The following is a 26,560-nucleotide window of genomic DNA, read 5'->3' as shown; positions in this document are numbered from 1 at the left end:
TAGCACGCCCCGCCCCGTAGAGGGACGGGAAGACCCCAATGATGAAGCATGACACTATTGGATTTTTTTAGTGTGTGAGGGGTATTTTAAAAAGCACATCGTGCTCTCATCTTTATCACCCTAAGAGAGAGTTTATTTATTAGATTTTCACCACACACAAAAATAAAAAATAAAAATTAAATCACCACACATTGATAGAATCTTTTTGTTTATGCATATCGGATTGGAGGGTGATTCTGTCAATACCTCTTCACTTCCTCTATTGTTTTGGGATTCAATGACCAACACCACATTCAAAAGTTTTAACTTGAAAAATGTGTTCCAAGTATTACAATGCACACATAACAAACTACATCACTGCTTAAAAAACGTGTTTGTACACATAGTTTTCCAATACGTTTAAAAAAAAACTTCATTTGAACCGTACTTTCTATCTTCACGATTATTCCGGGAGTCGCGATGACTTTGGTAACTGCGACAAATGCGCCTTTTTTAAGATGTGTAAAACACACATATGCACACATTTTACAATATTTTAGACACCAGGGGTTTATTTCTGCACTGTGTAAATCCATATTTCTATAGGGAGTTTATACAAAAACAAACTTTTTAGTCCATTATCCATTTTCGCGATTACCCTGAGAGCTGTGATGATGTCGGTAACCGCGACGATCTCGCCTTTTTTCATAAAGTGCAAAACACCTATATGCACTCCTTTTACAGTATTTTAGACACTAGCGGTTTACTAGTGCACTGTTTAAAATCATTTCTTTCTAGGGAGTTTGTATAAAAGCCATCTTAAAAACTGATTATCCATTTTTGCAGTGACGCTGGGCATTGCCATGACGTCAGTACCCGCAATCACTGCAAATACTTTGCAAAATGACAAAACAAAAGTAGACATCAATAGGCACCAGCACACCCAAAACGTATAAATGCAAAATTGATTCTAACCGACACACTAAACACATTACTACCTAATCGACTCTATAATAGCATGTATAACTCCCTTAATAGCTTTATAACACAGTGGAACCTATATTCATATAACTTATATCAGTGGAACCTGTGACTGCATATAGCACTGTAACAGTAAGCCTCTCATTCACTGTATAATATTTCAGTGGATCTGTGAGACAGTGCATCAGTCTATCAATGGTTCTATAATGAAATTCGTGACTGTCTCATGGCATCTATGACTGGGTGCATCATTGTCTCAATGGATCTCTGATTGGTTGCATGAGTCTCTCATTCGATCTGTGAGTAGGTGCATGAGTGCATTGGAAACTAAGCATATGACTGTCAGACTGAATCTGGGAATCGATACGTGAGTGTCTAAGTGAGTGTCTGAGAAGGTGGGCGAGTGGGTGCATGACTGTCTGAGTAGGTCTGTGAGTGGGTGCATGAGTCTCTCAGTTGGTCAATGACTGGGAGTGTGAGTGTCTGAGTGGTTCTGTAAATGGGTGCATAGGGCTCTGAGCGGGGCTGTGAGTGGGCGTGTGAGTGACTGTATGGGTATGTGAGTATCTGGGTGGGTCTGTGAGTGGGTGTATGAGTGTCTGAGTGGATCTGTGACTGGGTGTATGAGTGCCTCAATGGGTCTGTGAGTGAGAGCATACGTCTCTGAGTGGGTGAGTGAATGGGTGCATGCATTATTGTCTGAGTGGGTCCGTGACTGCGAGGATGAGTGTCTGGAAGGATCTGTGAATGGGGGCATGACTGTCTGAGTAGGTCGGTGAGTGGGTGCATGAGCCAGTGGGTCAATGAATGGAAGCATGAGTGTCTAAATGGTTCTATGAATGGGTGCATGGGTATCTGAGTGGGACTGTGAGTGGGAGTGTCAGTCTCAGAGTATATCAGTGACTAGGTACATAAGTCTCTGAGTGGATCTGTGACTGGGTGTGTTTGTGACTGTATGGGTGTGTGAATATCTGAGTGGATGAACGAGTGTCAGAATGATTCTGTGATGGTGTATGAGTGTCTCAATTGGTCTGTGAGTGAGAGCATAAGTCGCTGAGTGGGTGAGTGAATGGGTGCATGCATGAGTGTCTGAGTGGGTCTGTGACTAAGAGGTTGAGTGTCTGGAAGGGTCTGTGAGTGGATGTATGAGTCTTTGAGTGGGTGAGTGAGTGGGTTCATGTATATCTGAGTGCGTCTGAGTGGCTGTGTTAGTGTATGAGTGAGTGAATGAGTGCAGAAGTCTCTAAGAGGGTCTGTGACTGAGTGTATAAGTGACTGTATGGGTGTGTGAGTGAGTGTCTGAGTGGCTCTATGAATGGGTGTATGAGTGTCTCAGTGGGTCTGTCAGTGGGTGTGTGTGTCTGAGTGGGTCTGTGAGTACATACATGAGTGTGTGAGTGGGTCTGTATGTGGGTGCATGAGTCTCTGAGTGGGTCTATGCATGGGTGCATGACTCTCAGAGTGAGTCTATAAGTGGGTGCATGAGCGCCTGAATGGGTATGTGTGTGGCTGCATGAGTATCTAACTGGGTTTGCGACTGGATATATAAGTGTGTGAGAGGGTATTTTAATGGGTGTATAAGGGTCTGAGTGAGTTTGAGAGTATGTACATGAGTTTGTGATAGTGACCGGCGAGTGTGTACAAATATATACTTTTTTGTATTTCCACCAATATTCGTGATGACGTTGTGATATTTGTGATATTCTCATGACAATATATGGGAACCACGATGGCGGTCGCATCGTCACTGTGAATATCACTTGCGATCAAAAAAATCAATTTTGGACACAAACCTTGTGTCTGTAACACAACCATTTCTAAACAATGGGGTCAGAGTACCTCCACCCTGACCCCGTATGTTAGCTTTCACAGAAATTTTCAGCTCCAGGAACAACTCCCAATCAACAAAATGGCAGCCGCAACTTTCTGTTCAGGGTGAGCCCAGCCAATCACAGCATTCCTGTTGACACCCGCATTCACAATCTACTGCGACCATCGTGAAACTGCAGCAAAATATCCGAGGCCAGAGATATCACCATTTTTTTTTTTGCAGAGTTTTATATAGCGGGAACTAGACCAAAAATGAATCAGGTATCAGAGCGCTTTACATAGCACCAGTTACGTTACATGAGGACACAAATTCATTTTTAGGCACGGGGAGATGAAGTGATTTGCCCAGAATCACAGGAGGTTTTTTGGCGTCGTTACCGAGACTCGAATTTCTCAAAAACGACTGAATGCATTTGCATTATATATACCAAAAAACAAAATCTGCGTAACAACATCTACCTTCCTGCCAAATTTGGTGTAATTCCGTCCAGCGGTTTGGGATGCGGCATCGACAAAGCGTTTGTATGGGAATTAACATTACAAGCGCACTCTTATTTTGCACCCAATTTCTTGGTTCCCACTGCATGGATCACTCCCAAACTTCCCATGACACACAAAACCTACTTTGACAATTTTTGGGGAAAATGTCATGCAGATTGGTCAAATGACGCCAGAGTTATAGGCAAGCCAAAAAATGCTTTATATATAAAGTTTGAGTTTAGCTGTGATATATATATATACAGAGAGAGAGAGAGCATATTACACATTACAAGTTATGTATTTTTTATACTACATGTCTGAAAAAATTGTTTTCTTCACAGTGCAGCCTTTCCTTAATCAAACATGATAAAACAATGGGCAGTGGTGAGGCCTGGTGGATTTATGTGATTCTTGGCTGCTGTGTTCAGAGCATGATTATGAATTTACTAATTTTGCCACATAATTGGTGTAATTTGCAGATTTCCCCAAAAAGTTGTTTCTTGCTCAATTGGTTGAAAGAAAAACCTGGCAGAGGCTGTGCCACATAATTTGCATTGTTTCTCACATCTTTTATATAACCTTGCCGGGTAATTTGGTCCTCCATAGCAATGTGGTCCTCAATTGAAAATGTCTGCAGAGTGGTTTGGGGGATGGCATTATGATGGTGTAATCTATTGATCACAAGGGGCTGTAAAATATTTACCAGATTTCACAGTTCCCTATGAAATATTGTTTTTATACCACTGCATTTTGTGCAAAAAGCACCCCAACAATTTCAGAGTGTCATATGCTCTGTATACCAATCTTTAGTGGGGGGAGGATGTATGACTAATGACAGTCGAAGACTTAAGTGGTCAGATTATGCATCTTCATATATAGTTTGTGCCATAGTGCTTTTCATTTGTACTTATTTTAAAATAAAAGCTTATTTGCCCAGAACCATGATGGAATGGGTTACCTTCATGCACTAAGGTAAAGTCACACTTAAGAAACCTGTAACAATTAGAAGAGTTGTTTCCTTGAGTAAAGTTTATGTAATTATATGTGAAGACTGTGAGCAGTGTTTTTCTCATGTTGGCTTTGATGTAAGTGGTACGGACATGGAATTTGATCTTTGCACTGTAGTAAGAAATGCTTGAATGTATATTATTTACAATAGTTGATTGTTTTGTACTTCTGAACACAATCAACATAAATTCATGCTTTGAGATAGTTTCAAGTATTTAACATTTTAATTTGCAGATTGCTTGGAGGTGGGGGTGTGTAGTGGAAATCATTTGTAGGCATACATGACAGTGCATCCCTAAGAACATTTATTTTATGCCATTCCTGATCAAAGATGTATCTTCCTTTCTAGGGGGCGTGTCTGCTCTAAAAAGGACCAGGTCCACCATCAAGATGTTGAAAAGAAAGCAGAGTTCGAGAGTGGAAGCCCAACCCGTAACAGACTTTGGTCCTGATGAGTCTTTGTCAGACAATGCTGACATTGTTTGGATTAACAAACCGGTAAGTGAATACCAGCTATAAACTCGATCACCCACACGCGCACCCTCCCCCCCACACAAACACACACACACACACCTATTCACCTATAAACATTCGTTGCAAGGATAATATGGCTCTGCCCCAAAACCTAAAACATGCTCTGTATCTGATACATTGAACTCTGAAACAGAACTCTCCACAATGAACTTCTCATGGTCTCACACATTCTGTCACATGTTATATCACAAATTACACAAACAGGGACATCCCTTGTGACATGATCATTTAGCTTAAACTATCCATAACATGCCTTCTCCTCTGCTGCATCTCATCTACAACCATGGATATATCCTGGTGTTCCAAATCTGTAAACCAAAAGGTGGGGACTTCTAAATAAAGGGTGCAAGCCTGAGGCAACTATCAATGTAGAAGCATACAAGCTAACTTTAAACATACTATCTGACACTATAGACAATGGCAAGTCCTTATACTTTCATCATGGCTCTCATGCCTCACCCACCACAAACCATGCAGTTGCTGTCAGAACCTACTTTCTCAACTACAGTCGCTCACCAAATGCCCACCTTTATTAAATTAATTTGCTACTCAGTTCTCTTTTTTAATAAGCTACATTTGAATGATAGTATGAAGAAACAAGACTATATAGCATTCAGTACATACAATTCCTTTATAGTCAAAGTTGTCTCATCATATACTTCACCAACAGCCATTGCTTAGTCGTTTACAAGTCCATAATAGTACCACCAGCGACCCCAGGTCTTATTATGTTTGCAAAGGCAACCTGTTGCTATGAATATGAGTTTCTCCTGCTTGGCACACCAATCTATTTCTGCTCGCCACTCAGCCAGTATGGGGGTTCCGGGTATTTCCATTTTTTGGCACTGTCTCTCTTTGCATTTATTGAGGCTATACCATTCATAATGTGTTCACCGCGACTGCCTACAGATCATCCAGGATTCACAACAAGGCTACTCTAGGTGTCAGATCTACTGGTTTTGCTAGGGCCTGGGATAATATTCTTTCAATAGCTAGTCAATATTACACAGTTTAAGGACATGCCCAGGTGACATGGCAAAAGTAATTGTTGGGATCTGCACAGTGGGAGCAGGAAGAGCATGACAGCCTACATGCATGCCATCACTGGCATGGTCTAAAGTATGCAGTATGTAGGTATTTCAATTAAACCAGCCGTAAATATGTTGGGATGACAATTTCTGGCGGCTTCATTCAAGTCTCCCACCATTTTGCCTCATTGAGGATTACGACTCAACCCTACCATTACTCTTTAAGTGCATCAAATATATCTGCTACTCTTTTCTTTTAAGATCACCACCATAGTAGGCACTCTTGCTAAACTACGCACTACCCATCTCCATTCTCCTACAATGCCATCACACCCCATCCCCATTCAGTTACATTTGTATGCTTAAGCATATCAGCCACTGAACTCATTACAATAACTGAGGCTATCAATTAACCTTATAGACAGTCTGACCCTTTCAACACTCATACCATTAAACCTTCCACTCTCATGTCTAATGTTATTTGTTTGTCTCACTTTTCTATTCAACTTTTCCCTGACATCATGGAAGCGGTTCTTCCGGCCATGACCACAATCTGTAACTCGATGTTTGACACAGGTATCTACCCAGAGATTTTAAAAAAGACCCTCATAAAACCTCTCCTCAAAAAACCCAACTTGGACAGGGAAGAACCAAAAAGCTACCGCCCAATTGCCAATCTTCCACTCTTGGCAAAAATAGTTGAGAAAATTATGAATTCTCAATTATCCTCCTTTCTCGAGGAACACAAACTTCTGGACGAATCTCAGTTCGGCTTCCGCCAATTCCACGGAACAGAGACCGCCCTGGTTAAAGCGGCGGATGATATCAGAGCTATCCGGGATGGGGGAGGAACGGCAGTTTTGATTCTGTTGGACCTTTCAGCAGCCTTCGACACGGTCGACCATGTCACCTTGATCGACCGTGTCGAGGGCTTGGGCGTTCGATGTAATGCCAAGAGACTGCTCGCCTCCTTTCTTGCAAATAGGTCCCAGGTCGTGACTGTCGGATCCTTTAAATCATCCCCTTTGTCACTACCATATGGTGTCCCCCAAGGCTCATCCCTGAGTCCGACACTATTTAACATTTATGTGTCGGACCTTGCCCAAGTCATCCGGGCACATGGGATGAGCCTCACATCCTACGCTGATGACACCCAGTTGGTACTCGCCGTCAAGAATGATGGGCCTAAAATCGCTAGCAGTTTTAATCAAGGCATGTCGGCAATTGGGAGTTGGATGGCTTCAAACTGCTTGAAATTGAATTCCGACAAATCGGAAGTTGTCATTTTCGGCAACTTATCCCCGGCGTGGTCATCCAGCTGGTGGCCGTCATCCATGGGCCACCCCCCGGCTCCAATCTGTAAGGTAAGGAACCTGGGAGTCATGTTTGACGATCACCTGACCTTTCTACCACATGCAAACCAGATTTCTTCCTCAGCCTTCCATAAATTACGGCTTATTAAATTTTTTTTACCTTTTTTACCCGAGCCTGCTGGCAAAACATTGGTGAGCTCCCTGGTTTTGTCTACTTTAGACTATTGCAATGCTCTGTTCTTATGTGCCCAAGAGAGAGTGTTGCAGAAAATGCAGGCTATCCAAAATGCCGCTGCCAGGCTTTTAGGACGCATTCCCAAATACCAATCGGTGTCACCCATTATAAAACAGCTCCACTGGTTACCAGTACGAACGAGAATAAAATTCAAGTCTTTATGCCTAGTATACAAGGCTTTACATAATGTCGGACCTGCATTTTTCACTAAAAATCTCATCCCCTACCATCCTTCCAGAACGCTACGATCAGCTAGCTCACATGATCTGGTGGTACCACGTACCAAATTGGTTTCATGGGGAGATAGAAGATTCCTTGTGGCTGCACCAAAACTTTGGAATACCCTGCCACATTCTATTAAAACAAGTACCTCCCTTTTGTCTTTCCGTAAGCAGCTTAAGACCTGGCTTTTTAATCAATGAACCTCTAGCTCCCCCATTGGTTGAACACTGCAGTAACTCAGCGCCGAGATGCCCAAGGGCCTTTGTTCGGGCTTTATAAATGTTAAAATAAATAAATAAATAAATCAGGGATCTGTCTAATATGTTTCAAATCCTCACTGGTTCTTTCTCTTCTAAAAGCACTATTGAGCCGTATTCTCTCTCAAATATTGCTAAGTATCTTAACTCTTCTCACACTACCTATCATCTAACAACCTGCTAAACTATCTACAGTTCGGCTTCCTTATTCTTCAATCAACAGAACCTGCACTTAACACCAATCTAGCTTTATCACCACCACACATGGAAATCACCTTTTGTCCATGCTCATACTACTGGACATATCCACCGCTTTTACCACTGCATATCATTCCACTCTAGTATCCTTTCTCAACTAGGCATCGCAGGCACAGAATTTAATGGCTTGCCTTATACATTTACTCTGTGCCTGGTACTCCAAGACCTTAACGTCTGCTCCACTTTCAGTGAGAGTATCTCAAGGATCTGTCCTGGGCTCTCTCCTCCTCTGGCTTTCCACACTACCAGACCAGAACTGCCTTTAGCGTCCTTACCAGGCCCCATCTCACTGCAATGGTCACCACTCACTCTGACCCTTCACGGTCACTGGCCACATCGTCACTGACAAGTAGGGTCCTATAGTTGGGCATCAGTCAAGCTATCAGAGATAGCACTAGTTGCTGCTGCAGCTGACAGCTCTCACAGTGTATCTCCACCACTGTCCGCATTCCCCGATTTATCCAACAGAATACATGGAGATAGGAGTTTGGCCTTCACCCACCAACAGCTCCGTGTGAGCCACACGCAGATGTCTGAAAATTCGTAATAGCCTGTCCCCAGTCTCCCTCTCATGACTCACCTAGTGTGTGCTCAGAAAGTTAGCTGAAGCCCCAAATATAATTGGCTAAATAGTCCAACATTCCGAAGGCCCTACACACGCCTTTGATGTCTTCTAACATCCATGAAGCAATACATGGAGTCACAAAGAAAAAATCCCTACAACCGTTATGAACACTCACGGGACCCTCAACATAGTTTCTTTGAATATCAATTGGCTCCTCCTCCTGCCGTATGTGTGCTGCCCCTACTGCTGATTTTTTCCACCATGCATGGTCCTGTCCCAGAATTGTGGCCTTTTGGGCCTTGTTGATTTGAACAGTGGATATTATGACAGAGGTGGTGGTGTCCATTACTCCCTTTCTACTACTTTAAACTGCTGGTGATGGTTCTCTATAGAGTAAGTGACTGGTGGCAATGTCACGGGGAGCACTGGTCTCCCGAATTTTAAGAGTTGTTTAAAAGATATGATCATGTGTAGTGAATTGGCTGTATCCTTTGCTGAACGTCTTCCGCCTCCCTCTCATCCGATAGATTTTGGGATGCTCTCCATGCTTACGTGGTGAGTCTGGACGAGCCTGAGAAGCCTGATTATTGTTGAAAATGAACTATTTGTTTTGATTTAAAGAATTTCAATAAAAAAAATATATAAAAAATGGATTGTTGTACTGAAGTGAAAACTGGATAGAAAGAGTGGTTCATGCTGTCTACAACAAAATCTGGGCCTGATGTGTCAGGCTCCTCTGCATACAAGCGTACAATCTTGTTTAAGAAAACGCTACTTGTCTCAGGGTTGAAAACCTTGACGATCAGTATGTTTTAAAAAAATATCTTTTCAGGGAATAGTGTTGGTTGTAGGCTCTGTATGCGTCCCCCTTGGTAGCGCATCCCACCATTCCTCCAAAATATACAGGATTCTCAAAGAGCTTGGTGGAACTATGACAATGAGAGGAGGAGAATAAAGCATGACTCTGGTTCCTATACTGAGAGGATCCAGGAGATCTGGCACTGGTAATTTAAAAAACCAAGGTCTCATGGTTCACCCCTTAACAGGTCCCATGTTTGCAGTCATCTAGAGCCATTTAGTCCTCCACCAGAGTGACTTCATCTTTGAATTGATTGTTTTCTTACCTCAGACCCTGTATAACCAAATGTCTTCTTAAGTATCAGCCTAGAGGGTGGCATTTTGGATCAGTTCAGATTAAACTTAGGAATCATGATGCCACCCTCATGTCATTGGTGCATGAAGCACAAACTACCTGACGGAAAGTCCATGTTTGCTGGTTTCCTTTTGGATAATGTGGGCTCCGTCACTTTTGATGAGACACTCTGGGCACCTGGCAAGCTGTATGTGAGGACCAAAAGATGAGGCACTCAGTGCTGCGAAAGACGATGGGGGCGCACATTAGGAACCATTGCTTAATTTGTGAGCAAATAAGTGCCAGAGCCAGCGTCAAGCCACTGCAGCTTGCACCACCCATTCCCCCTGCCTGCGCTGCCAATGACACAACCAACACAATTACTAACCATCACACTCCAACAAGTGTGACTATTCAGACCATTTCAGTCCCCTAAAGCTCTGAGAATGGCTTGGGTGACAGGTATTAGTCATTTTTAATATATTGAAATAATAAACATCTGTAGTTGTGCTCTCGTCTTACTTCGAATAACAGCATCACCAGGTGGCAGTCTGTAATAAAAGCTAGTTTTGACAATTTAGTGCGGCTGCCAAGCACCGGAAACCACCGGCTCAAATTAAGCACTGGACATATCACTGTTCCTTACAAGAGGTTTCCGAGTTCTGCAGTCCTAGACGAATTATCTAGAACTTATTTTGAACTGAAAGCTCTCTTCATATGAATATGCCTTACACGGGTTAAAATGACACACTACAAGCACAGAAAAAAAGGGCAGTATAAGATTGGCGAATCAACTTCGTCAGAGAGAGTTGATGCCTGTTACCCCAGCAATATATAATGAGCACAGTAATTTCCTCACTCATCTGGTAGATATAATCATAAAATTAAGTATATTCTTTGCTGGTCCATGACTGTCACTATACTCATGGTTTACATTGGTAGGTTAAGTTTCTCCTTACCAAAGTTAAATGCACACCAAGATGCATCCCCAAGCAGCTGTATCGTGAAAGATAAAATAGCTAAGGCAATGGCATGGATGACATGTTTACTAGCAAGGCCCCTGGGGAGGACAGGTTCCCGGTAGAGTTTTACATGACCAATAAGGTTAAGGTCTTGCAAATATTATATAAGGCATTCATAGATGTGTAACACTTGAATATCTTATCCTCTTGTAAAAAAAACCTTGTCAACAGACTTAGCTCATTGATGCCCGTTCCTATACATTCATCTCATGTAGGTTTTTTGCATAATATGAGGTCATTACTGCACCTCTCATACAAGGTTTGGGATGATGGAGATGGAAAGATAGCCCTATCCTTGGAAACTGAGAAGGGACTACCTTTTCAGGACTCCAGAGAGAAGTTGATTGGATGCTAATTTTGTTAATTAGATTTGCCTGGCTATTTTCAGGCCCTACGGCGCAGATATCGTCTCGATGGTGTTCTTTGTGATGCATTTCCTGTCAAGAGTGGGATGCCCCCCGTGCTGGCAAGATATGTTTATATACAGACAACATTCTTCTGACATTGTTGACGCCAACAACCTCGAGTTCCCACTTCAAATTACTTATAAATTAGTTAGCAGCTTTTCTCATGGTGCAGAGTTAATTGGGCTAAAAGTGAGGCACTGTCCAAACTGAATAAAGGTGACCAACCCTTCAGAAGGGTGCCCCTTACCATAATATACCTGGGCATCCTACTTAACAGAGGACTTAAGGATATGGTACTTCAGAACATAAGGCCCCTAGTACAGAAAAACTGGTGACTTCCTATGTTGGTCGAGTGTGCTGGTGTCGCTCTGGCTAATAATCCAAATAAAGTAAAAATGGTTGTAGTAGCAAGGTTTAAGTATGTTTTTGCCATACTCTCTCTGCATACACCAAACTCTACTTTATTGGATATTGATTAAATGACAAAGCAGTACATTTGGGGCTCTACAAGTCACTTGAGTGTAGATTGGGAAGTGTATGTTGCCTATGCAAAATATATCTATTGTATTGTGGCGCAACCAAAAACATGGAGGAATATAATCCTGTCATGCACGCAATAGTCCGTTTTTGATGCAATATTCACAAACACCTTAGAATACTTTGGCATATTCACTTTGATGCACCTCGTAGGAGGAAAGCAAGTCTTAGGATCTGTTGTTCAGAACTGTATGGTAGGCCAGGTAAGAGGTCAGAATGTGTACTTGCTCAAATACATACTTTTCAGGAGCTCCATGATGAACTTGGTTATACTCTCACCAAATATGGTAGTTACCAACGTTCTCACTGTGTAAGATCTAGACTAGGCCCCCTTTTCCTCTTTGCCCACATCCCTTAAACACATGTATTTCCATGGTGGGGCTCCATTTAGGGCAGTGGTTGCTGGTTTATATAGCAGTATTCTTGACCTATAGTTATCAACCCTGATGGCTGAGGATGTTAGAATTAGACGACAAGGGAGGTTTCCATACAATTCTCTGATGAGGAACAGTATGCAATCTTGTCTCTACATAGTAAGGTCAGGCTTATGCATAGCTATTTTAAACTACTGCACAAATTGCCCTGGCTACCACACGAACTATGCATAGCCCATAGGTGACTAGGGTGAAACAGCTGGAGATGTGGACATGCAGGCTGTGGTATTCTGCATATCTGTGGTCTTTGCCCAATCTCACACACTTCTTCACAGGTATGGCCATCAATTAGGATGTCCTGTGGTTACCATTTCATGATCTCTTCTTTAATGGTTCTGCCACTTAACATTTCAAGTATTAAGGAAGCAACTGCTCATTGGAAGGGGTGAGTCGCAATGCAGTTATCTGTTGTTAAACTGTATACTTAGGGGCCCATTAGGATGGCGGGCAGACTTTGTCCGCCCGCCATCCCGACGTAAAACGAGACCGCACGCCATAAGGACGGTGGTCCCGTGGGGGGCCATTAGGATGCGCCCGCCACACTGGCGGGCGCATCCTGCATTTTTAACATTGCGGCGGGCGTGCTAAAAATGCACATTGTGCACTTCAATGCCCAACGTGACAGGCACCGTGCGGTGCCTGTCACGTTGTACAGTGAAGTGCAGGGGGGTACCCCCCATGTGCACCCCCCCCGGAGTCCCTGGGGGCCCGCAACGGGCCCCCACAACACATTCCCGCAGGCCTTTCCGTGGCGGCGTTGCCACAACAGAAAAGTATGTCCCCGCCTTCACCCTAATATGGATGGCTGTGTCTAACAGAAATCGCCACGATACGAAACCCTTTTCCACCCGGTCAACTCCTTGACCGGGCGGAAAAGCGGCGGACGGTCTTTCCGTCCGCCGCGGTCCCCCCCGCCATAGTAATATGAAGGGTGGTAAATGGGTGGCGGGCGGGGAAGGATGTCAGGCGGATCGCCACCACCCGCATGGCGGTGGCGATCTGCCCGACATCCTAATGGGGCCCTAAGGTTCTGGAAATACAAACAGCTCCAACAGACTTCCATTGGCTTGAAGAAATCATGGGTCAGATTTATTAACATTCCAAGCACAGCAGAGTAGTAAGGCAACATTATTGTTTTTGTGCAGCAAGGGATACCTTCCTGCACGAACACAATTGATAAAGGCATTTTCCTTTATTTATGTGTGATGTGGAATGCATCACACATATTAAAAGGAATTAACAAGGAGAAAGAAAAATATTTCTCCTTGTTACGCCTTGGTCTGGGATGCGTTCCATTGTAGCACATTCCCAGGCTTACAACTCTATGGAGATATTTCTATGCAGCGAAATCCATGAGTGGATGTGTGGGAACACCAACTTTCTGCCCATGCAACGCCTCCCTGCTGCAAGGTAACACAAGGCAGTGAAATACGGAACCTTGCGTGTCCTTGGATTTTCTAAACCACTCAGAGCCACGCTACTTGGCTTTGCGTTGTTTAGTAAATCCCAGTTCTTTTTTTTAAATATCTTATAATTGGCAGTCGTCATGTATCTAGACTTTACAGTCTTCAATAGATTGTTAACAATTAAATTATCCCATTCAGAATAGTAATGTATTAGACATGCTATTTTAAGGTATATTAAACATCCCTCTCTGTGGGGTAATATCTTAAAAATAAAACCCCAACCTGTAATGTGCCCCCTTCTCTGCTCCCTCCCTTCCCATCTTGTTCCTTCTCACTCCGGACATCTTAACAGGTAGTTGCTTTACACAATAGTCATTTGCCATCCTCTTCGTCCAGTCTAAGATTTAAACTCAACCCTGGGCTGCAATGCCAAAGCTGTAGGCTATGTACACAGCCACATCCACCAAACACTGACTAAGCGGAGGCTCAACAAATAGAGTTGCAATAGTGCAACATTCAAACGGGGCATGTATCAGCCTTGATGGTTTGTGTAAACGCTTTGACCAGGGGATCCCAATGCTGAGCAATGGGATGCCTAGGTGAGCCAGGACTTTTCTCTCTGTGAAGGTGTATGCTCTTGGATGCCAACCAGGGGTTGGCTGTCTGTGCCCACAAGTGTTCTGCTGGTGGGTTAGGTTTCTCCCATATCATCATAATATGGCGCTTCACCAACAGTAAGATTAAATCTAAAAATGTAGTCTAAGCTTTTTCTGAATGTGGTCGCGAGAAAATGCCCAATATCAATTCTTCTAGGGAATTATTCAAAAGGCACACTGTAAGGTGATGCAGAAGGTCAATGACCCCAGCCCAATAACCCATTAATGCCCCACATGACCATAAAATATTAGGTAGGTCCACGTTAGGAAGCTGAGGAAGCGCACTGGGAAATCTTGGAAATCTGGCAAGGAGGGAAACAACCTTTACAACACAGTCATTACATCACACTACCTTTACAATGCAGTAATTACATCGCAACATCCTTTACATTGCATGTCATTACAACGCAGCCATTACATTGCATGTCACTACAACGCATGTCATTACAACGCATGTCACTACAACGCCGGCATTACATCGCAAGTCATTACAACGCATACCATTACAACGCATAGTACCCTTACACTATCCGACACTTACCCTACTGTTGCACTCACGGGAGTTAGAATTGTCATTTTTTCCCCTACACTATCCAACACTTACCCTACTGTTGCACTAAATGGGGTTAGAATAGTAATTTTGACCTCTACACTATCCAAAACTTACCCTGCTGTTGCACTCACTGGAGTTAGGATAGTAATTATTACCTCTACACTTGTAGTGTAGTTCCTATTATCCCAATAGGCTCTGCGCATTGGAATAATACCTCCAATAGTATAGACCTAGACCAGACGTTAACTAGGTCTTCTACTGTCGATATTAGACTTAAAGTTTTGGGTTTGCCAGCTAGCTCAGAGTTCACTAGAAACTTTCTCGAATAGGCAAGGAGGAGTTGAACCTCCCTGGATAGACAAGAAGGGATTTCGTTTCTGACAACCATAGAACATGACAACTTTGCTCTCCCCTAATCAAGAGTGTATCTCTAGAGTCGTGTGAAAACAAAAGACAACTTATTTTACTCAGTCAGTACGTGCATTCTTAGTTTCACCAGATTGTAGAGAAAAGGAAGAGACGGGCGTGTTCAATAAAAGATGTTATTTATTGATCAGTCTCTTTTCTCGTACAAGAGAAATGGATCGATATTATCGCAATACTTATGGTTAAGTAAAGTGCATACAATAAAAGCAGAATTATAAAATAATACTGTAAAAACATTGATATGGTTTCTAAGCCATACGTTATTTAAAATGGACAGAATATATACATACACATATACATTTAACTAATAGTACTCAACTGGTGCTTCTAACTACGCCTACCCCAGTGTACCTGACCTAAGCCTAATACGTGGGCGGGGATAGAAAGTAGCAGTTCAAGTTAAGTTTGTTTTGCCAAGTGACTGACTCAAGAATTCTCTGCAAGGGGTTATTCAGCTCTGTACCTGAGATCTAGGATGGTTGACGGATAGTATCTCTCGTCTGAGGTCTCGATATTCCAAGCTGCCTGCGAGGGCTGCTCGGAAGCGCCGGAGCTGGATTTCTCGGCAGGAGAAAGCAGCGTCTCGTTCTCAGCGCGTCAGGAAGGCGGGGCAGCGCCAGTGGGCTTCGCTCTCTGCTGGGCTTCGGCAAGTCTCGCTGCTCCGATCTCGTCACCACCGCGTGTGTTTGCTTAAGGCAATATCGGTAATATTTATACCTGTAAGGTGCCGAGATTGACGTAAGGATGGACATAGATACGTCAATAAGGATGTCATACGAGCTGGTCGTTAGCACATTCTTTTACTGAAGTTCTCGGTGAAATCAAAACAATGGCCGCAGGGTTTTTCCCAGGTTGTCATAGGTTTGATTTGTTTTGAGAACTCCGTATGCCTTATCAGGGGCTGGAGGAATATTGCTTTTGCCTAATTAGATGGCAAGCGTTATGACCTAATCAGATAACGCGCTCCTGTGCCGTGGTCTGGCGTAATCAGATAACGGTTTCTGCATCATGGGATGGCTGCTAGTTAACTTGTTAACCAGAATAGGGTCAGGAATAGGGGGATCGATACAGAACCTATAGGAATACATCACACCCACTCCACGCTAACTATGGCCATGTTTACGAATCTAGGCATAGTAAAACATACTGTAGAGTATCGTGTATACCTTACCACCCCAAAATACATATAATGCATTTCGAAATTATGTAATGTACGGGAAAATAAAATAAAATAGCCACATGTACTATATGCACTTAAGCAGTAGACTAATGCTAAATTAATCACGCATGTATACATTATTAGTAATCGAATATGAGAAGTACACATGAAATGGCTCTTAATACAGAAGAAAAGTTCAAAACCACTTCATCACAGTTCAAGAAGAAAAAAAAATTTTGAACATACCAGCGGGCAGCTAATGTCTATGAACGTTCTAAAAACAGAAATTAGTTCTCTAAGAATAGTTCTTACTTTAAGCAGAAGAAAAGTGTCCCGTAAAATTTAAAAAAAAATATTTTGGGGCTGCTAAAAAAATTGCTGTCCGTGGACTGGAGGAAAAGTTGATCTTGCTACTTTATTATTAAAGTTGAAGGCCAAATTCAAAGTGTCGGGAACGCCGTGTGCTAGCTTGTTCAAGAGTCATTATTTCTGCTCTGGTGAGAACATCATATCATTGAGACTGCTGAAAAAGCTGTCAACAGCTTCCTGTGAGAGTTCCACTAACTCGGAAAAGGATGTAACCATGCATTCATGTGCATGATTGTCTCCATTGACGTTTTGAGTAGTATTGCTGACAGAAGGTTGTACCTGATCGATGCTGCTTTCATCTTGATCTTCACTACCCCTTAATCGTAGTGGTGAAGTTTCCACGAATGCCGTCATCAGGATTGGCAGCCGTTGAGGGCAGCACAATGCATGAGCCTTTACCGGACCCAACAATGTTTCTGCATCCATTGGCGCATCCGATTGTAGCATCAGACAGGTGTCCAACACGCATTCTTCTCCGCACAGCATGCACCTTAATACAGGTAAAACACATCTTTGCCATATCGGCCGAAATGAAAGAAACCAAGTCATGTTCAGGTCTCTAAGCCGGGTTAGTCCCAGGATTTTTGATATCCGGTCCCGGTATCCAATGGCTCGGATTGTTTCTTCCCTTGTCGCGGGTGTTTTGTCTGTGACATGGTTTGCCATAACAAAATATAAGGACTAAGAATAGGATTCCTGCAATTAGTCCCAAAATGAGGGGAACTCCTCCAAAAATCGAATGGACGAAGTCTGGAAAAATACCCAGTATGGCGTTGAATGGTGTTAATGCCATCAAAAATACTGTCTTAAATACATCTGAGACTCCACTGGTATCAGAAATATTTAAGATTTCATTCAGGATTTCTGCGAAATGTATGGGGGAATTAGTTGATAGCAATGAGTGAATCTCTGCAGTCGTCCTTGCGACTAGGAGATCATACGTTTCTTTTGATGACGTGAGCCTGGTCGGCGTCTGAAGAAGCACTGTTTTCATTCTGCTTAAAGTATCAACTCGAATAGAAGTAATTTTCAAGTTAGGCCATGCCCTTGCCTCCCTGTCTGGAAAGGAGCTGGGGAACAATAAGCGTCCACAGCACATGACCTTCGCAGTCGTACTAACGAGATAAGGAACCCCGGGCAGTAGACTACAACATCTGCGATCCACAATTAGAATGTAACTCCCGTTATAGAGTCTTTTAAAGACTGGTTCTATCTCTGTTGCAGGTGTGCCTGGCTGGTGACATGAAAGGTTATTTGAGTGCCCTTCACAGGCTCCATGCAAACTAATTCCATTACACAGAAGTGTACCGCTTAGTGACCTCGCACAATTATTGCCACTAAGAAACACTTTCTGTCCTTTATTACTGACACATGCATGTGAATAGGGCAAGTTCCATGTTGTCTTAATGTACCCTTTTACCAATTTTTCGTACATGCCAGCCTGTATATATTTTTGGCAGTATTGAAACCTGAAAGTAGATATCGGAATATTAATTATCCCATGTATTATCCATTCAATGACAGGTCGTTCTGACATTGTCAATGGTAATCTCTCGAGTTTCTCAATGCTCAGGATTGTATAATCAGCACCCTTTTGTGCCATACTGATTTGTTTATCAGTAAGGTTAAAGATATTGAATAGTGACGTTGTGTTGATTAAACGCCAAGGCACATAGCCTGAACGCAGATTTTGTAACGTCCATCCAAGCTGTACAATAGAACGCAATTGCGACTGGCCGTGTTGTAACAACAGTAAGTCTTGCGATATTATGTCGATTGCTGAAGACACAATGCTGTCCAATGAAAACATTCTGGAGGACAGAGTCATTAACCCATTGTCCACTACAGAAAGCGATTTTTCCAAATTAATACGGTCAATTTCCCGTATACTTTCTGCTGTCTCAATTTGAGTTATCTTCCAGGCCTCGTTGTAAGCTGCATATATAGAGGCTGCTATGAAGCGTTTTTGACGCTGTTTGCGCGGTCCCTTAATGAAATCACGCAAGTCAGCACCATCAGTAAGTAAAGTTAGGTGTTGCTTAATCTCTGTCAGTGTGGAAGTTTGTAGCCATTGAAGGCAGAGTTTGCCCACACTGTAGGTGGTGATTATCCCTGGGTGTTGTCTTTGGGAATATCTAGGGTCTGGCCTGGTCAATGTGAATCCCTGTGTTTTGTTCAGGAATCTGTCTTGACAGTTATTAGTATCTGTGGGCCAGATCAACCATTGTTTCCAATCAGGATTTGTTCTGTTTTGGTTTAATACAAAGTTTACGTCTATCTCTTCATCTGCAGAGCTATTGCTGTTCATTGTTGGTTTTGGAATAGACGGTTTATTTAAGTCTTTGATTTTGGCTAATCCAAGACAGGTAGTTTGTTGAATAGTTTCATTCAAGAATATAATTTGTTCTGGGATCATGCAGGCTCTAAACAATGATTCTATACCTTGTACTTGCCATTCTTTTGTACCCCAAACACTTTTTACTTCAACATTTTTGTCCCAATAATCAAAACCAAATGTATTCATTTGTTCAAAAAATGAGTCCGAATATATCAATTTCGTGTTTGTAAGCATGGTTTTTGTTCCTGTCTTATTTGACAATTTAAAATAAAATGTTTCAGCTTTACTTGTATTGAACCCTGAAAAATATGAATATTTGTCATAAAAGGTTCTTGAGCTTCCTTTTGGAGGGGTTGCACAATGTTCCCATTGATTATAATTTAAAACATTTCTAGGTTGTGCAGATGTATGTAGAAAATGGTTACCATAGTGGTTGTAGCAGTACATACTATCATAATTAGACGAACCCTGCAAATAATCATGTTTGGTAAATTTAGCAGACATCACTAGGTCAGACATCATGTCATTAATACTTTCAAAGTCCCAATCATCAGCAAATGAGTTTGGTTTTACAAAGTCACTCAACGAGATCTTGATTTGGTGTGGATATTTGAGGATTTCAACCGGACCATAAATTTCATAGTCAGTATTGTCCCATGCTACCCCACCCGGTATAGGATTGGCTGTGAAGTTGACTGAAGAAAGTTATCTTTTCTCGACGTGTGAAGACGTGTGTGGCTTGAGGATCAAGTTGATTTTCTGGCTTGCTGTGTCCATTTTTGCATATTTTCCCTCAATGAAGCGTCCCAAACATAGTATCATGATGAGCCAAAGTATCAGGATAAATACACCAAAGGACACCCAAAATTCAATCCATGGAGAAATCAGATAGGTTTCTTTCAGCTGTTTCAAAAGTTCCTTAGCTTTGTCTTTAAGGGTTTTTGTTGATGGCTGTGTCTTTGATTCACTGAGGTCTTCAGAGGAATCATTGAAGTTTATGAAGTAGCCGGATGCTGTTCTATCAATTGTTCCAGTTGCTTCAGGATTACTGTTTCTTGCAGCTTCAGCATATTCATTTGTTACTTCATTGTAGGTTGGTGTGTCTCTACTAAATGTTTTTATTTGGGTTTTCAGAGGTGTGAGTTCCATTGCATTGTTGCATATTCCTTGTTGTTGTTCTGTAGGCGTTTCGAATGTGATTAGCCTTTTAGTTAGCACCTCTGTACTTGTAGCAAACCTCGGTGTTCTACTACTTATCGGGAGTCCACTTGGCCTACTGTTTGTTATCGGCCACATGATTGTGGTTTTACCAGGTCGATGGATACAACTCGGTTCTCCTTTTTACCAGCAAGTGGCGGTAGTACAACTGATCTCGTCCCGTTGATGGACAAGACAGGAACTGCTTTTCTGTAAGAAGGCCCAAATTCCTTCTTTACCGCGATCTTTTCTCTGACTAGATCCCCGATTTTTGGAATCCAGACAGGTCTTGCTGGGACAGGTGGTGGTTCTTCAGTGGTTGTTGGCTGCTGTTTCAACTTTATGTTGCTCAGGTCTTTTCTTGTTTCGTTTAAGTCCTGTAAAATAGCCAAACGATCTTTGATATCAAAGCTTTTTTCTTTCACCACTGAAGTCTGACTGTCAAGATCTAAGACTAGCATCCTAGTCCCAAACAGTAATTCGTACGGACTGAATCCCCTCAGAGAATTTCTTGGCAAGTTGTTTAGACTACGTTGGACACTTATTAGATGTTTGACCCACCCAGCTCCCGAACCTAATACCTTTGCTGTTATAGATTGCTTTATGCCTTGGTTTTTTCTTTACACCCTCCCGTATCCCTCAGGAAGGAAGTGAGAAGAATCCCGCTCATGCCTGGCCACCAGTACACTGATTGTAGTTTTTCCAGAGAATCTTTTTAGTTTGAGGTGTCTGAGACCCTCGCCCATATGTGTGTCTGCTATTAACAAAGTTCTCCTGTCCTTGTTTGGAATTACTCTATCCCCCACTCCAGGGATTCGAGCAAAAGGAACGGAGTTCGCATCGATTATGTATGTATATTCGAGTGGGTAACTGATCGGTAACGCTGAGCAGTCGCCTTTTGATGACGTTTTCACCGCCAGCATTGTTTCACCGTCAATGTATTTTACTGCCCGCTTTTTTCTAGCTACGGAAGCCGATTTAGTTGCTACCGCTGTGGCTTTCTCAGCCAATGAATTCCCTGCAACGTGAACGCCATCACGCTGATGACTCAGTGAGTGTATCACGTGAGTCTTTGGTAGTTCTTTTTTTAACAGAACTATTTGTTCCCAAAGCAGTTTTTGCTTTATTGTTGCACCTGTGTCATCTTTGTAACCGTTTTGAATCCATTTCTGTAAATCGCTGTTATATGATTTGACGCAGTAATACGAATCGGACACTATGAGTGTCGGGAATTCGCGATCTGCATTATCTAGCGCCATTTTCAATGCTATTATTTCAGTCTGTTGTTCTGAATTAGTTTCTACTGAGTGTGTCTTTGTTAATAGAGGTCTTAGTATACCTCCGCGCCACACTTCTTTTGTAATCTCACATGTGGGGTTGTATGCTTGTTCTCCCCAAACGGAGGGTTGAGCATGTCCGTCTGTATAGATTACACAAGCGTACTGTCGTAATGGCAGAATGTCGATTGGCAGAGGGAATATTCTTTCATATTCTAGATATTTTAGTTCCTCTAGTTCTGGATCAAAGTAGTATTTTACTTTGTCCATTGTAATGGAATTCACCCATTGTATCCATTCCGGATTCAATGCTGTTGTTGGTAAATTACACGGGGTTGTTAATGCCTCAAAGGCTGATTCTGCTGTTCTGACTGTGATGTGTCTACCGTCAGCTTTATCTTTTTCTCTAGCTATTGCGGTTTGAACTGCATGAACAATGTTTTCTTTAATGCTGAATTTCTTTTCAGCTTCTGTGTACAAGTGTGATTTGAATGCAATTGGTACCTTTTCTCCCTCATTAGAGGTCAGGTATGTGAATCCGCATCTTCCTGGGATGACTCGAATCACAAGGTTGCGTGTGTTATCGCGTGTTTCTAATTTTGTTTTAATTAACATATCTGTTTGTAAGGATCTCAGAATTTCTGTGTGTATTTGAGTCCAATTGGTTTTTTTAAAATCTGGTTTTATTAGATCATAAAGGGGTTTGACCCTTTCTGCGTAATTTGCAATGTATGTTCTTCTGAAATTTAGGAAGCCTAGAATTGACTGTAGGTTTTTTAGTGTTCTAGGTGCTTGGAGTACGGCACATTTCTCTAGGAAATTGTCAGCCAGGCTTTTGCCTTCACTTGATAATTCATATCCTAAGAACAGGACTGTTAGATGGGCAATTCTAGATTTATTAAAGTTGAATTTGTAACCCTCTGCCGCGAACCCAAGTATTATGGTGTTCACTCTCTTCAAGTGAGTATCCAAGTCATCGTCTGTTAGGTATATGTCGTCGACATACGATAATGCTTCGTCATCATATGTTTGTAGTAACTCTGTTACTCTCGCTGAGAATAATCCTGGGCTGTTCTTGTACCCCTGGGGTAACCGACAGAATTCTTTTTGAGCGCCATTTATTGAGAACGCTGACAAGTATCTGCTCTCTGGTGCTATATTTTGACAAAAGAATCCATTAGAGATGTCTAATGTTGTTTTATATTTTTTGCGCACTATGTTATTCATTAGTGCAGCACTATGCGAGTTTTGCACTGCAAAAGTTTTGCAACATGAGTTAAGGTGTCTGTAATCCAAAACTAGACGATATGAATTGTCTGGTTTGGAGACAGGAAACAAAGGGTTGTTCATTTGTGAGGTGCAAGTTTCAATCACCCCCTGGTATTCTAGTTGATCTAGAATTTCTTTTACCTGTTTTTTAGCTTCTTGCTTGATTGGATACTGCCTTTGTGCAGTAGGTTGTGATTTTAACTGGATTTTGTGAGGAGGAGACTCCTCATCCCATCCTACATGATTTTTATATAAAGCAGGAGCTTGAGCTACTGCCCACTTTCTTGCAAGTGTATGTTTTTTATGAATTGGAATATGGTTTGAGAAGGCAGGCATAATTATTTCTTCGCCGTGTGGGCACTCCCTGACAAACTCTGGTGGCCAATCTTTTTCAGCTAGAAGGATGTCATAGCCCTTGGAGAGATTATCCCAAAAAAGGCCCCTTATTTTCCTAGTCTTATCCCCTTCTATACGTAAAGTTATTTCATATATTTTGTGAGGTTTGCTAACTCTGGTGTCTGCAGTTTCCACTTGAATGTATTCATTCGTGTCCACTGTCTCCAGATGATTCATAAGGACTTTGCGTGCTATGCTCACTTCTGCTGCGCTGTCTAGCATTGTCTGAGCCCACTCTCCGTTTTTCAGCTGTGTCCTCAGTATTCTCGGCATTGTTGAATACTTTAATACTGGCTACCTTCTTCTTTGGAAACTGTAATTTTTTATTTGGATGAGCAGGTTCCTTGTCTTTGGACTTGACGTGCCCTTCCCTGGGTTCCGATCGTCCTCTTCTTTCCGATTTCTGCGAGGAAGTCTGAAAAGATTGAGAGGGACGTGTATCAAAATCTTGATATCTATACGGTTTCTTTATGTTATCCCTATTTCTAAGGTTGTATCTTTTCACAGAGGGCTCCCTTTGGGGAGACTTGGGTCCTTGGTCCGGAGATCTTTCTCTCCGCCGAGGAGACCTTCCTCTGGACTGGAATCTCTTTTCTTTTGGATTGGATTGTTTGTTTCCATCCCAGTTCTTCTTTTGACTGTTTAGATTATTTTTAATAAATATTTTTTCAGGACTTTCAATTAGTTGGGGCTCTACTGGTATTCCACCCAAACTATCTCTACCTAGTTCTTCATAGGATTTTTCTATAATTCTGGCAATTTCAGCTGGTTGGTCAGCTATATCTGTCTCTTTTAACCTCTGGCGGATCGCCACATTCGCTGCTTCTCCTTTTATGTTGGCTAGTAATATTGCCGAGACCTGCTTGAAGTCTTTTAGTAATTTCATACCGAGAGTTAAAGCGGGTTCTGGACCGTATTCGTCTTGAATTTGTTTTAGCACATCTGGTATTACCGACATGGATGGTACACCATGTGTTTTTGTGTAAATGGAAGCAAAGACTGTACCCCAAGTGTCACAGTCCTCCACGTGTGGTGCGATTCCCATTGGAAGACAGATAGTCAGAATCCTGTGTTTATCCACAGGGGTGGTGTCTGGAAACACCGCCTCTATTTGGGTGATTTTTTGTGCTAACCAGAATGGTATTTGTTCCCGTTTAGCTGGTACTTTACCTAGGCAGGACTGTATGTTCTGTGGTGTAATTTTATTTGTGTTCCCCTGATGTGGGGTCAGCTGTGGAATTTTAACTACAGGTTGGATGGTTGAAGTCCGCATTACATATTGGACTAGTTGTCTATATATTTTAATTAGTTGTTTTAGGTGTACTAAAACATCTGCTGCAGACATTCTTTCGATGTCTGGATGTGGTGTGTATCCGGCTAGGACCGGCCATGTTGCTCCTGGTCTACCTAGTGGACCGAGCCTGGTGATGTGATTATTATGTTTTAGGGCGCCATTAAACAAGAGCAGGTGCTCTTGGAATTTGAGTGGTACTTCCACTTCCTCGAAAGGAGTGTAGGTATCCGGAGGTTCCTCTATTTTATAATAGTGGAACTCCTTTGTTACAGCATTTGCTGCTGGAAAGTTTATCCATGAATAGAATACCTCTGTCTGCCGATATTCGTGTGCCTCAATTACGAATATGACTGTACCACCTCTTGGTGTCAGTCCATTGTCTATAAGTTTTAACGTTATAGATCTTCTTATGTTGACCGGGATGAGTTTTGTATCCGGGTCCGCTTCTTGCATAGTATTATCAGCTTCTATTAGTTCAGCTGCTAATCTAGCTCTCTCTCTTTCATCATCACTTTCTGGCATTTTACTGTCAGGAAGGTTATTCTGTTTGTTTGCAGATCAGGTTTCTTATGGAAACAAAGATTAGATGCACAATATTTTGGAACAGTGTATCCTTCAACGTTGATTGAACCAAGAACCATACATAGGAGTTCCCTCCTGCGAGGTTTGGCGGATTTTACCTCTCACCCACTCCAGACGTCTTTGGAGTATTATGGGAAAAAGGGGTCTGAGTGAAAGAGCACGACTGAGTTACTCTAAAGTCTTGCGTTAGTTTTATCGCCTATCCAAACACGTTGGGCGCCATGTAGTGTAGTTCCTATTATCCCAATAGGCTCTGCGCATTGGAATAATACCTCCAATAGTATAGACCTAGACCAGACGTTAACTAGGTCTTCTACTGTCGATATTAGACTTAAAGTTTTGGGTTTGCCAGCTAGCTCAGAGTTCACTAGAAACTTTCTCGAATAGGCAAGGAGGAGTTGAACCTCCCTGGATAGACAAGAAGGGATTTAGTTTCTGACAACCATAGAACATGACAACTTTGCTCTCCCCTAATCAAGAGTGTATCTCTAGAGTCGTGTGAAAACAAAAGACAACTTATTTTACCCAGTCAGTACGTGCATTCTTAGTTTCACCAGATTGTAGAGAAAAGGAAGAGACGGGCGTGTTCAATAAAAGATGTTATTTATTGATCAGTCTCTTTTCTCGTACAAGAGAAATGGATCGATATTATCGCAATACTTATGGTTAAGTAAAGTGCATACAATAAAAGCAGAATTATAAAATAATACTGTAAAAACATTGATATGGTTTCTAAGCCATACGTTATTTAAAATGGACAGAATATATACATACACATATACATTTAACTAATAGTACTCAACTGGTGCTTCTAACTACGCCTACCCCAGTGTACCTGACCTAAGCCTAATACGTGGGCGGGGATAGAAAGTAGCAGTTCAAGTTAAGTTTGTTTTGCCAAGTGACTGACTCAAGAATTCTCTGCAAGGGGTTATTCAGCTCTGTACCTGAGATCTAGGATGGTTGAGGGATAGTATCTCTCGTCTGAGGTCTCGATATTCCAAGCTGCCTGCGAGGGCTGCTCGGAAGCGCCGGAGCTGGATTTCTCGGCAGGAGAAAGCAGCGTCTCGTTCTCAGCGCGTCAGGAAGGCGGGGCAGCGCCAGTGGGCTTCGCTCTCTGCTGGGCTTCGGCAAGTCTCGCTGCTCCGATCTCGTCACCACCACGTGTGTTTGCTTAAGGCAATATCGGTAATATTTATACCTGTAAGGTGCCGAGATTGACGTAAGGATGGACATAGATACGTCAATAAGGATGTCATACGAGCTGGTCGTTAGCACATTCTTTTACTGAAGTTCTCGGTGAAATCAAAACAATGGCCGCAGGGTTTTTCCCAGGTTGTCATAGGTTTGATTTGTTTTGAGAACTCCGTATGCCTTATCAGGGGCTGGAGGAATATTGCTTTTGCCTAATTAGAT

At 42.3% G+C, this 26,560-nt stretch overlaps 1 protein-coding gene across 1 annotated transcript in view; it reads left to right on the top strand.

Annotated features, from left to right (window-relative positions):
* The window catches only part of NALCN (sodium leak channel, non-selective), a 3,094,418-nt gene that overhangs the window by 613,166 nt on the left and 2,454,692 nt on the right, over positions 1-26,560 (top strand). The window contains exon 4 of the mRNA XM_078657626.1: positions 4,628-4,776. Within this exon, the coding sequence (XP_078513752.1) occupies positions 4,669-4,776 (108 nt within the window). The 5' untranslated portion in view covers positions 4,628-4,668. The remainder of the gene's footprint in view (positions 1-4,627; positions 4,777-26,560) is intronic.

This window comes from Lissotriton helveticus, chromosome 8, assembly GCF_964261635.1.
Source record: "Lissotriton helveticus chromosome 8, aLisHel1.1, whole genome shotgun sequence".
NCBI lineage: Eukaryota > Metazoa > Chordata > Amphibia > Caudata > Salamandridae > Lissotriton > Lissotriton helveticus.
The sequence above is the reverse complement of the archived record's forward strand: the minus strand, read 5'-3'. Positions and strand labels throughout refer to the sequence as shown.